The 12,978-nt window shown below is 41.8% G+C and overlaps 1 protein-coding gene across 1 annotated transcript in view; it reads left to right on the forward strand.

Annotated features, from left to right (window-relative positions):
* SCFD2 (sec1 family domain containing 2) overlaps nucleotides 1-12,978 on the forward strand; it is a 344,198-nt gene that overhangs the window by 294,713 nt on the left and 36,507 nt on the right. Inside the window, exon 6 of the mRNA XM_019640903.1 lies at nucleotides 11,630-11,775. Coding sequence (XP_019496448.1) covers nucleotides 11,630-11,775 — 146 coding nt within the window. The remainder of the gene's footprint in view (nucleotides 1-11,629; nucleotides 11,776-12,978) is intronic.

Genomic DNA, 12,978 nt, shown 5'->3' on the forward strand with positions numbered 1-12,978 from the left:
CCCGCATACGTGCATCTCTGCACTAGACAATAGGGAGAGGACAGTGTGGAGAGGAACGAGGCATGGGGCTGGCTGCAGGTGGTGGCACAGCAGGCACCCTTCCTGGAGGACAGTCAGGATCAGCCTCTAGCACGTCTTGGAGGGACCATCCGTAGAAGGAGCACCTGGGCTTCGTTTTGCTCTCTGAAAGGCCAGGCTGGCTCATTGGTTCTGAAACTATGCCCCAGGGGAATACTGTCCCCTGCTAAAATCTAACGATGGCAGTCTTTTCTCCATTCAAAGAAAAATAAAGTTAAGCAGATCAGATTTTCTGCACCACAAGCTGGCATCCATTCTGTGTTTCCTTATCTTAGTTGCTACTTCAGCTTTTGTAGCATCCCCCGAAAAAACAAACAAGAAGCAAGCAAATATTAATATAAAAACTGCCAACTGTGCTTAACTCATGGGTATGTTTGGTGACACCTTTATACGTGCGCGTGAGATAGGCTTGTTTTCCCCTGGTTCAGAAAATGCAATCAGCTGCAGTATTTTGTCACCGTGTCCTAGAAAGTGCAGCGTGGCTCCCAGGTGCTCTGCCACCTGACAGCTCTTGAAAACAACCTGGTGCAGGTCATCTCTCAAGTCAGCTCTGCGAGTCCAGCAAACCATTTCAAGCTTTTCAGAACCGCCAGAAGTGTCAACACACTTTGAAAGTGGACTTACAGTGTAAATGGCAAGTTCATAATTCAGTAGAGTTAATTCAACAGAATAAAAACAATCAACCTGTTAGGAAGCACTCACAGTGAGAGGGGCTGAGCTGGAGAGCTTGTCTGTGTTCCTGTCAGGAGCCTGTGTGCCCTTCTGCTTGGAAACAGGAATGGGAAAGCGAACATGCGTGCTGGTGAAAGTGGCTGCTACGTGGGCATTTTCCCCGCTTGTGGCAGCTTTCGTTCCCGGAAAAGGGGCCCAACGTCGAAATGATACAAGAGATCTGATTTTCCCATGGTGATGGTCCAATAGTAGGAGACTATGTCACTGATCAAAAACTGATGCCTACCTTTTTAAAGAAATGGCCTCAAACGTGGCACTTCAGTTACTCTGAATGCTGAACTTCAGGATCTCTTTGTCTACAGAGATTTGGGTTGATTTACAAGGATAACATAATATCCACCATGAGAAGTTGTATGATTTAATGTGATATGTGGCATCAAAACAGTTTTTACAAAGCCCTTGATGCCTCCCTTACTTAAACACATACAAGGTTAAGATAGAGAAATTATGTTAGTATAGGTAGGGCAGTCAGAAAAGATAGTTTGGAGAGGTTTTTCAGAGGCGTCTTAGAGGAAATGTTTTGAAATAGTTGGGGCTGTTCCCTTGTTTCTGTGATCCAGAATATGCAAGTTCCAAAGCATATTCCTGACAGTTTCCCTCCCTTCAGGCTTCCCCACATGTTTTCTCACAAAAAGCCCCAGGGCTTGGGCTAGGATTCAGAGCAGTCACATTCTCTCATGACTGTACAAGTCTTTCCACGTCCACTGCACATCCCCAAACCTGCCTAATAATAATAGATTTCAGCTGTCATTGCTTTCTGGTTTCAGCTGTTTTAAAAAACTGAATTTGCTGGAGGCTTAAAAAGTAGTGTGACTGGTTTTATTTTGTTATATTTTTTAAGATGATAGATGATACATTTAAAAGATTATATGATATACGTGTTACAAAGCATAATTATATAATAAACACCATGAACCTTCCACCCTATCCCAAAGGGTGGCTTACCCACCCACCCCCACCCCAAAGGTAACCACTTTTCTGAAGTTTGTATTTATCATTTTCTTTCTGTTTAAAATAGTTTTACCTCACATCTATGTATACCTAAGCCATGAAGAGTTTAGTTTTGCTTGTTAAAGAGAAACAGAATTCATTCGGCCAATTGAGGTGGTTCTTCTAAAGCAGCCTTTTTGGGAGGCGATCCACTTAGCCATGCAGACTGGGATTGCTCACAGCCATCTGGGGGCGCTTTGTTTGAAATTTCCTGCAGAGATAGTTTATCAGCTCCTCAAGAATCGGTGCTGTTGCTTTATAGCATGTTGGTCTGATTCAACTCTTTTTCCTACCACCCTTCTATTTTTCCCATTCACATATCTAAGGATTATTTAGTGGGAGCCTTCTATGAATGAGCCAGGCTCTGGGCTGGAGCTCAGCAGTGAACCCAGGCAAGTCCCTGCTGCCGCTGAGCTAATTGCCACCCCTCCTCTCTTTTCCTCCTTGTCATTTGAGCCTTAACTATAGGCCACAGGCTAGAACATTCCGGGACACTGAGTAGGAAGGAGTCAGTGAACCCAGGGACCATGGGCTGAGGTGGACTGAGAGTCTGAGGGGTGACTGACAGGACTGTGGAAGTGCTCAGCCTTTGTGGGCCCTGTCTTGGGCCCTTGGCGGCCCCACCGGGATATCTCCAATTCTGATTTTCTTTGTTAGACCCGCTTCACTAACATGCTCATCCAAGCCTGTTTATGTCACCACTCCACACCTGCCGAGGGGCCCTGCCACGCGCTGCACATCAGGACTCTGTAGTACAGCGGTTCTCAACCTGTGGGTCACGACCCCTTTGGGGGTCGAACGACCCTTTCACAGGGGTTGCCTAAGACCATTGGAAAACAAAAAGATATTTACATTACAATTCATAACAGTAGCAAAATTACAGTTATAGAGTAGCAACGAAAATAATTTTATGGTTGGGGGTCACCACAACATGAGGAACTGTATTAAGGGATCGCGGCATTAGGAAGGTTGAGAACCGCTGCTATGGGAAGTCAGCCCTGTAAGATCTGAAGCCTGACAACTGAGACTTGATTTTCTTATATTAGAGGGATTTGAAAGTCACACTAGGTCATTAAACATGAGATTGATGACACGGATACAATTGCCTGTGTACTATAAATATGGAACTTCAGAAATACGTATTTTCATTTATAGAACATATATAATTCATGTGTTCTCAACCAGCCTCTGCATGATCCATTCGCCAGAATAATTGACAATCTGCAATCCATCCATGAAATAGAATGACGAATGCCGAAACCCTGTGCCCTCTGGCTCTCACACATTCTCCATGTGCGTGGGTACATCTGCTCTTTCTGGTTAAGCTGTGTGATTCCCAAGACTCAGTCAGGTCTATTTCCAAACCTGCTTATGCCAGTTGGACTTGTTATCAAGTTGCAAATCTTCATTAAACGTTCTCACACACTGATGAAGTATGAATTCAAAAAGAAAATTGTTTCAGTGAAAGACAAACTGAATGCTTTTGAAAGACTCAGCAAAGCATTTTAAAAAATGCTTTTGAATTAGGTGTGATGAGGTGATTGTAAAAGATTGAAGGAACAGAACACATTAAATCTAGAAGAATTCTGTTCTCTGATTATGCTACAGGTGTCTTTTAACTTCTTGTTCCATGTCAAATGGACTAAAATTGGAAATTCTACATGGTACATAATGATTTTTATAAAACAGGAACTCTGATCAGCAGACAATACTCAAAGAAAAAAACCTTTGTTTTTCCTCAAAAGATGAGTCAATAAACAGACATTTATGTTTTAATTTTAATATTTATATATATTAAATTATATATATTAAATATATATATATTTGATTGATTTTTCCAGTCCCTATCTTTAAATGACTCCCAGTCACTGATCAGTCCCAAGCATGTTTGAAAAAGAGGGCTTTTCTTATAGTTTTACTCATGCGCTTACCAGCACTGTCCTACTTAAGAGTGGTTTTATACCGTCAACCTCCGTAAAAGATCTCAGATGTGATGGCTCTTGCTAAGGTTTATTTGTTTTTTTCATTTTGTTTTCATTTAGCAAACATTTATTGAGAGCCATGAGAAAAGACTCCATCTTTACAACAATGGTTTGAAAAGAGAAAAAAGGTGACACCTGACAGCTGGATGGATGGGAGAGGTCATGACCTCCCCGCGCTCTGCCCTTTCTGGCCTGAGTCACACTCCCAAACCGAACTTTTCTCTAACTGCCCCAGAGCCCCTGCTGCCAGGGGTTTGCTGAGAGGCAGGAGGGCGGGGATGCTAAGAGGAAACTGGGCCTGATGTTCTCAACCTCCAGGCCAGTATGAGGATGAGGAGGACAGGCTTGGGTAATTTGGGTCCAGATGAGAAAAGGACCTCTTGACCAGGCTCAAATATTTTTTTACTCTAGTTCTTCCCAATCAGATGTGAGGGGGCTTTAGAACTGTGAGGAGAATAATATCACTAAATAGGGAGACATTTCAAATCCTTTCATAGCCATGCCCCAAAGCTTATCCAGTCATGCAATTGACATGCTTTCTGTTTGACCTGCGTGTGTGTGTGTGTGTGTGTGTGTGTGTGTGTGTGTGTGTGTGTTGGAAGTCCTGAGATCTGGGCTACTTCAACTCCAGTCCAGACGAAGGCCTTGTACACAGCAGCCTCCTCATTTTTATTCCTTAATACTTAAGGCATAAAACCAAACTTGCGGAAACCAAGTTCTTTTACAAAGGTTCCCCAAGCACCAGAAAGATTCAAGCCTGCCCCCAGAGAGACCCAACCAGAAGAGAAGAGCGAGGCAGGCTGCTCTCAGGAGCATGGCTTCATTTCAGCCATCCCAGGAGGATCATTAAGCTATTCAGCCTTCTCTCCATTTTAACTTTGTTGCTGCTGGAAGTGTGGGTCCCTGTAGTGGACAAAACCATGGAAACCACTGTTTTCACTCTGCTGAAGTAAAGGGACTTCAGTAAGTGGAGACGGGTGAGAGGGGAACAGAGGGAGGGTAGGCATGTACACAGGAGCCCTATTTTCTTGCTCTGAGGAGTAACTGGACCCCTGCCCAAGAAATCCCCAAGCCCTCCAGAGAAAGAAATTGCAGGGGTATGAGTCATCCCCCATTTTAGAAGAACACAGGGGTACCCTAGGGGGTTGGGGGGGTCTCCCTTATCAAGAAGTAGGCAACTAAAGCATGCAGATCGTGCTTGGCTAGAGGCTAGGATCAGCTTCTGGTTTATTATCTATTTAACTAAGTGGATTAAATGAGAATTGACTGGAATTGTACACTTAGCGTTCCCTTACAAAACACTGTTATCTCATAAGCTGGCTTAATGGAATAGGCTGTCAGGGGCTTATTAGAAGTAACTGAATACAGCTCCTTACAGAGCAGAGATCCAAAGGAGAGTGTGCAGCCAGGCCTGGGAGACCTCACACCTTATGTGGCCACAAAAGACAAGCCCGGGGCCTCGCTGCAAACCACACCGTTGGTGTCTACCCCAGGGACAGGCCCAGGTCTTCCCAAGAAGAAAGGCACTTGCCACTCACTCCTTTTTAAAAGCATTTCTCCACGAGTAAGGGGGAATTAAGTGTTTTATTGATCTTTTATATATGTGGTCTTAGCACATCTGAAAGAAAGCAGTTGATTCACAGGACCAACTCGAATTAGACTGCAAAGGTTTGAATCTTAGCTTTACTGCTTAATAATTGAGTGACTTTGTGTTACTTAACTTCTCTATGGCTCAGTTTCCCCATCTGCAAAATGGGAATAATAATAATACCTACCTTATGGGGATTCTGTGGAGAGTAAATGAGCTAATACATATAAACTTCTTAAAATAGTGCCTGACATAAGTGAGCATTCATTGATTATAGCTATCGTTATTATCACAGAAAAAATTCATCCCATTTCATAGCTTTTATACCCACCTCTCCTCTTAGCTATTAATGTGCTGCTTTCGCAGAGGAGATTCTGAATGGTGGGAGGCAGGGAACATGGAGGAGCTCAGATCTGTGACCAGAGGGACATTTTGAACCGACTGTGCCAGGAATAGTGATGTGAGCTTGCACAAGTCACTTATTCTCTCTCTCTGATTCATATATCTAAAGTGTGTGTGTGTGTGTGTGTGTGTGTGTGTGTGTGTGTGTGTGTGTGTGTGTGTAACTTTCATTAAGGGTTTGGAAAAAGGAATGTAAATCCTTCTTTTGGTGAAGATTGATATAATTATGAAAAATGCTCAGTGACTGATAAAAATGAGCCCCCTTGGCCCGAAGTCCCAGAAACATGTACATTGTACAACACTTGCTTTGAAAATACCAGACCCAGGGGCAAGCGTTGGTGGTTTGAACAATGGCGATAACTGACTATCCTTCAGGAAAGTTTTACTTTGTAAATTTGGGACTTTTTATTTTTCTTCCAACAATTTCTTTGGCAGTCTTATTTTTTGTTGGGTTCATTTGAGTTCAATTTATCAGTAATCTGTAAACATTTCTGTCAAACAACCTGTGCTGCAGGTGACCTAACTCTTTGCAATTACACAGCCTTTGCTTAATTCCAGTGTACAGCAAGTCCCCGACTTGCAAATGAGTTCCGTTCGTAAGTCGGGGATTCATTCATAAGTCTGACAAAGTGAGTCTTATACACCTTTGACACAAATATGCAATGTAAAGCCAATGGTTGAATGATTCATGTTATAAGAACGAGTGACATCTACCATCTTTTCGCCTCGGTTCAATCTCTCAATTATTTTCACTTTTGTTTCCATGATTATTGCTTTGCGCTTCCTAGCAGTCCCCTCCACATCACCACTGCTTTTCCTCTTGCTTCCGGACATCCTGGGCTCTGATTGAGCACTGTATTACTGTACACTATCGCACTGTACAGTAAGCACACCGCAGCACTACTGTAACAATGTCCAGTAGACATGTGAGCTACTTCCGTGATTCATTCGCATCTACGAATGTTTGTAATGTGAGGTCCATTCGTATCTGTGCAAGTTCACAAGTCGAATGTTCGTAAGTCAGGGACTTACTGTATAATCCACAATTTTCATCTATAACCTATAATTTTCAGTAATCCATAATCAAGTAAATGATTCTATTCCACGCATCCTAATGGATGAACATCATATTCCTCACTTTCTAAAAAGATTGAAATAGACCATATAAAAAACTGAATATTTCTGTTCTCTAGAAAATTAATTACTTTAAATTAAAAAAATTGAGTCCATTGGCTGAATTGTGTTTTAGAGGAATTGAAATACTATGCAGGGTATTAGAACTAGTAATGTTATTTTCTTCTCTTCATGCTTTTTTTATCTGAAAGAGCTGTACATAATATACAACACTTAGATATAATTGATATAATGTCCCACATCTTGAATGGCTCAGCCTGAGAGGTTGAATGAGTGAGGAGCTATAACCTTCCCAGGTTTCTTCTGGTTGATCATTGGTGAAAGCAAAAGCTAATTATATCTCAGCTGGAGCTACAAAGCCAAGGGCAAGTGTGACATCAGTAGATGCTCTGTACCTGTAGATCTTACTTCTTTAAGAACGAGAAGGAAGTTTTGAACATGTTGCTCAGAAAAATGACTATTTCTTTTCTTTGTACAAAGTGTGGTGTAGAATCCTGAAGAGTTCACATGAACTCCACCTTCCACCGACCTCAGTTCACTGAATATGGGAGGCTTCCTCTCACTGGTCTTGACCACACTTTGATTTTTTTTTTTTAATGGCAGTGAGTTGAAATTACTGGAAACCAGGAGAAAAAGGTTGGTCAGAGGATTTTTATGGCACAATAAGAAATATATCTATTGGTCTTTGTCCTATTTCAACCACATCGCTCTTAAAACGCTTGGAATCTCCAGATTGATGTGTCATGTATGCTAATAGGATGCATGATGATTGGGGGCCCCTAAATAGTTTCAGGATGGGGGTCTGTCTGGTCACCAGAAAAACCAAGCCATGTTTAGAGTGTTGGAACTTTCAACCCTACGCCCAACCTCCAGGGAGAGGAGAAGGGCTGGAGATTGAGATAATCATCAATAGCCAAATGATTTAATTAATCATGCCTATGTAATTAACCTGCCATCATAATCTTTAAACAATAGGGTTCTAAGAGCTTCTGGGCTGGTGACAACATCCAGCTGCTGGGAAGCTGGAGCCGCTCAGGAGAACATGGAAGCTGCATGCTCTTTCCCCCATGCCTCGCCCTATGCATGTCTTCCATTTGGCTGTTCCTGAGTTGTAACTTTTGCACTAAACCCATAATGGTAAGAAAAGTGCTTTCCTGAATACTATGAGCTGTTCTAGCAAATTATTGGACCCAAGGAAGGGGTCATGGGAAACTTTTTTTAAAAACTTTATTGGGGAACAGTGTTTTTCCCAGGACCCATCAGCTTCAAGTCAAGTTGTTGTCCTTCAATCTTAGTTGTGGAGGGCGCAGCTCAGCTCCAAGTCCAGTTGCCATTTTCAATCTAGTTGCAGGAGTCACAGCCCACCATCCCATGTGGGAGTCAAACTGGCAAGCTTGTTGTTAAGAGCACGTACTCTAACCAACTGAGCCATCCAGCCTCCCATCGGCAGCTCAGCGGTCATTGTCTTCAATCTAGTTACAGAGGGCGCAGCTCACTGGCCCATATGGGAATCGAACTGGCAACCCTGTTGCTCAGAGCTCACACTCTAACCAACTGAGCCACCTGGCCACCCCGATGGGAACTTTTAATTGAAAGCTGCTTGGTCAGAAGTGCAGGTGGCTCCTGGGACTTGGATCGAGTGGGGGCAGTCCTGTAGGACTGAGCCCTGAAACTTTGGAGTCTGTACTAACTACATAGTTAGTGTCAGAATTGAATTGAATTGTAGGGCACTCTGGTTGGTGTCTGGGGAGTTAGAGAATTGGTTGGTGTAGGGGGAAAGAATCCCACACATTTGGTATCAAAAGTGTTGTGAGTAAAAACAGTTTAGAATTTTGCCCAACCTCTAAGGGTTATTGTATACAAAGTGTGATCAAACGGTATGGTGACTGTTTAAATTTTTTTTTAATGTATTACAGTAAAAGACACATTGCTATTAATCCCCCTCAAAATACTCCCCCTCACTTCAAACACCATTATCCCATCATTCTTGCCACTCTCTGAGGCAGTTCTGGTTAGTCCTCTTTTGTGAGTGTCTTTATAGTTGTGCTGTCGTGGCTACCTCAATGTCCTGAATCGATTCAAAACATTTACCTTTCATGGTCATTTTGACTTTGGTGAAGAGCCAGAAGTTGCATAATGCTAGATCTAGTGAATAAGGTAGATGAAGACACACTGTAATATTTTGACAGAAATTGCTGTATACCAGAAGCGATATGTGACACAGTGTTGTCATGGTGGAGAATGAAACTGTTTGCCCATTTCATGTTAATGCATTTCATGATCCATGAACACTTTAAAGTATACCTTCTCCCAACAATAGCTCACACCTGACTGACTGAACTGAACAAGTTGAAACTTGTTACACCCTGTTATTAAGTTTCAACGCACCACTTCTTGTATTGAAGATCCCTGCCTTTCCATTGGATGGCACTTGGCAGCAGCATTCACTGTAGTTTTTTTATCTCACCTCGTATGGTGTCCCACAGTAATTAAGAGTGGAGGCTTAGCTACTCATCCACCTTGCAGCATCTGCTACAATTGGGTTCCTTCAAATGCTCCTAGGTACTTTACAAACTCTCCATAGTTTGAGCTTGTTTGGATCTACCTCTACTCCCTAAAAACAATTTCTCTCTTTATCAAAATCAACAAGTATCTCCTCATTTCATACCCACTTAGATAGTACAATCAAGAAGATAAATCAGAAGCATTGTTGAGGATGTGGAGAAATAAGAACTCTCTTACACTGCTGGTGGGAATATAAAATGGTGCAGACACTTTGGAAAATGGAAAACAGTCCGGCAGTTCCTCAAAAGGTTAAACATGGAGTTTTCATATGACTTAGCAATTCTACTACTAGACATATACCCAAGAGAAATGAAAATGTATGTACACACACACACACACACACACACACACATAAAAACTGCAGCATTCATAATAGCCAAAATATGGAAACAACCCAAATATCCATCAACTAATGAATAGATGTGTAAAATGTGGCATATCCTTATAATGAATATTAGTCAGCAATAAAAAGAAATGAAGCACTGATACATGCTACAGCTTGGATGAACCCTGAAAACATTATGTGAAACGAAAGGAATCACATATTCTGTGATTCCATGTATATGAAATGATCAGAATAGGTAAATCCATACAGACACAAAGCAGATTAGTGGTAGTCAGGAACTAAGGGTAGGGGAAATGGTGAATGACAGTTAATGGGTGTGGATTTTCTTGCTGGAGTAATAAAAATGTTCTAGAATTGATTGTGGTGATAATGAATATATAACTAGACAACTATGTGAATATACTAAAAGCTGTTGAATTGTATACTTTATGCAGGTTAATTGTATGTGAATTATGTCTCAATAAAGCTGCTCCAAAAAAGGATACATGCTCTGGATCTAGGCTGCCTATACGTGTATTTCAATTGCTGTGGAAGCTCTGATGTCCTAAAACAAGGATTTGGGTACAAGTGCTATATTTGGAAAGATGTCCCAGGAAGCACATTCAGGAAGTAGGGAAGTGAGATTGGGAAGGAAGGAAAGCCAATAAAGGGGGCCTTAATGAGGCAGTTACTGTTGGAGGCACCTGGGCCTCAGTCCTGTTGGGGCCCCTCAGAAAAGCTGTGGAGACCACAATTCACAATTGTTCTAAGGGAAGAGAATGCTGGTTTGTTCCTATGAGTGCTGACTCTCTAACCTGTTCCACAGAAATGCCAAACATGCTCGTACAGGTGGAGAAAGCCCTCAGGAAGAGAGACACAGAGAGACATAGAGACAGAGAAACAGAGTTAGAGAGACACCCGGGCACTTGAGGTAGGAAGTAGTCAGAGGACATGGGAACTATTCCCCAGAACTACAGGTGACGTCCAGAGTAACAGAGCAGATACAGGCAGAGCTTTGACAGTGTCTGTGGACAGGAGTGTTACTTAACCTGTCTGCATTTGGGTTCCCTCACCCTTTAAATAGGAAGAATAATAGCTCCTATCTCATCAGGATGAATGAGTTCATATGTCTGCACTATTTAAGAGACTCAAAAATACTCGTCTTAGATCTTTCTCTATTTCTTTAACTTCTGAGTTACCCACAATCATTTCTCTTCTGAATGAGCTTCTAACAAGATAGAGACTACATCTATCCGTTATAAGTTTCTAAAAGAAATGGAAGTATTGCTGTGAACAGTCTTCTTATTAGACCCCTTTTGTGTTTTATCGGCTTTGAATGGCTGCCTTTTGAAATACGCCATGTGTATTATCAGCACATTAGACAGATGCCCATTCCCAACAAGTTCTGTTACTGGAGCAACTAATCTTTCTCATTCTTGCTGCTCTATTTTATGGAAACTGTTCATGGGATTCAAGCGAGAAGGGTTCATCACAGAATTCTCTTGTATTTTCCTTTGTGTCTTCTTGTATTTTCCCAAAGCTGTGTTCTGAGGATAGTGGATCCTGGGGCATTTTCTTTCTGTGAATCCTTTGCAGTGGGATTGAAGCCAGTGGCTGTGATCCCAGGCAATTCTGAGTTCTACTTCTGTCAAAGGTGTTTATACTCAATATGTTTCATTGCTCATGGATGATTGAAACAGCCCACTTGGTGAACCACCGGGGGGGAAATAGGGTTAAAAAACAACAACTGTGTTACATCAAGCTCAAGCTGTTATTATTAAAACTTAATTTAAAGATTTGTTCACCCAAGAAAATATCTCTGGATTGTTTCAGGCTGTGACTCTTCAATTAACCTGACATTTCACAAATCCAAAATTGCCGTGGATGAACTCTTTACTTCGCTTCGGGATATTGCTGGAGCTAGGAATCTCATGAAGCAGTTTAATTCTGTATATGTTCCTGGAAATCATACCCGCCAGGCAAGTACATATGTTTTAAAGTAACTGTCTAATCTGTGTTATATTTTTAGGATTCAGAGACTACAAGAAAATTTTCCCTTTTAACCTCTTTAAAATGAGGGATTGGTTCTAGATGAACTCCAAGTTCCCTTTTGGTTCAGAGATCTGGGTTTCCCGGAATCTAAAAGCCTCTTGATTCATTTGTACCATAGGCTCGATGTAGTGAGATGAGCACAGCCACCACTTTGTAACTATCACAGACTTGTATACAGTTCTGTCACAGACTTGGTCTGTAACCTTAGGCACGTCCCTTCACTTTTTTGGGCCCCAGTTACTACATGTGCCAGGTGAGGGGCCGGCCTTAGATGATTCCCAAGTTTCTGGATCTAAGCAGTACATAAAAATTTTGAACAATTAGAATAATAAAATTACCTAATAATATTATGGCAATGAAAAAGAAGTTTGTGACAGCAAAAACATTTGTTACTTCAAATTCCCCTGCTGCTTTCTAAGGAAGGTGGGGGGTATTATTTGACTAGTGAGTAGAAGGATGGTATGAGAATCCATGATTAAAGGAGTAATGGCTCTGTATAAACTCAGTGGGGTGGAGCCATGGAAGACCAAAAGGGAAGCTTCAAGAGTGAAGAAAGGCTGGAGCCCTCAGGGCTGGGCAGTCTTTGTTGGATGAGGAAGAGGACAGAACTCAGGTTCCTGGTAGCCAAAATGAGCTTTCAAGGAAGAACAGATGTTTCTAATGAAAAAGATCATTAAGTTTTTCTGTGGGTTTGTAAGGAAATCCTCTCCGTCTCCCCATGAAATCTTCAGTAAAATCCACTCTATTTGCTAAGGCTTTTGGAGAGTTGAATGTCTCGTTAGTAGGGACTGTGTTTGTGAAGGATTCAACTTCAGGGTGCTGACTCCTTAAGATGAGTGTGTAGACAAAAGCTAAGGTTATCTACTACAGCGTATCAAAACCCAGATTTTTTTCTCCCAAATATCCATATAGTAGCTAATAGCTAAAGAATACTACATTTAGTTTTTCCTTTTTTCCTTTGATCCTATGACAAGTAAGCCAGAGAGTATTATCCCAAGATCCAGGAAGGGCAAGCGACTTGCTACAGGCACACAGGTGACCAGGGCCAGATGCCAAGTCTTTGTCACCAATGCAGAATCTCCCCCTACTATGCTATGGTTCTCACGATGGCTCTAGAAATATTGATTGAT

Source organism: Hipposideros armiger, unplaced genomic scaffold, assembly GCF_001890085.2.
Source record: "Hipposideros armiger isolate ML-2016 unplaced genomic scaffold, ASM189008v1 scaffold_53, whole genome shotgun sequence".
In the NCBI taxonomy this organism is placed as follows: domain Eukaryota; kingdom Metazoa; phylum Chordata; class Mammalia; order Chiroptera; family Hipposideridae; genus Hipposideros; species Hipposideros armiger.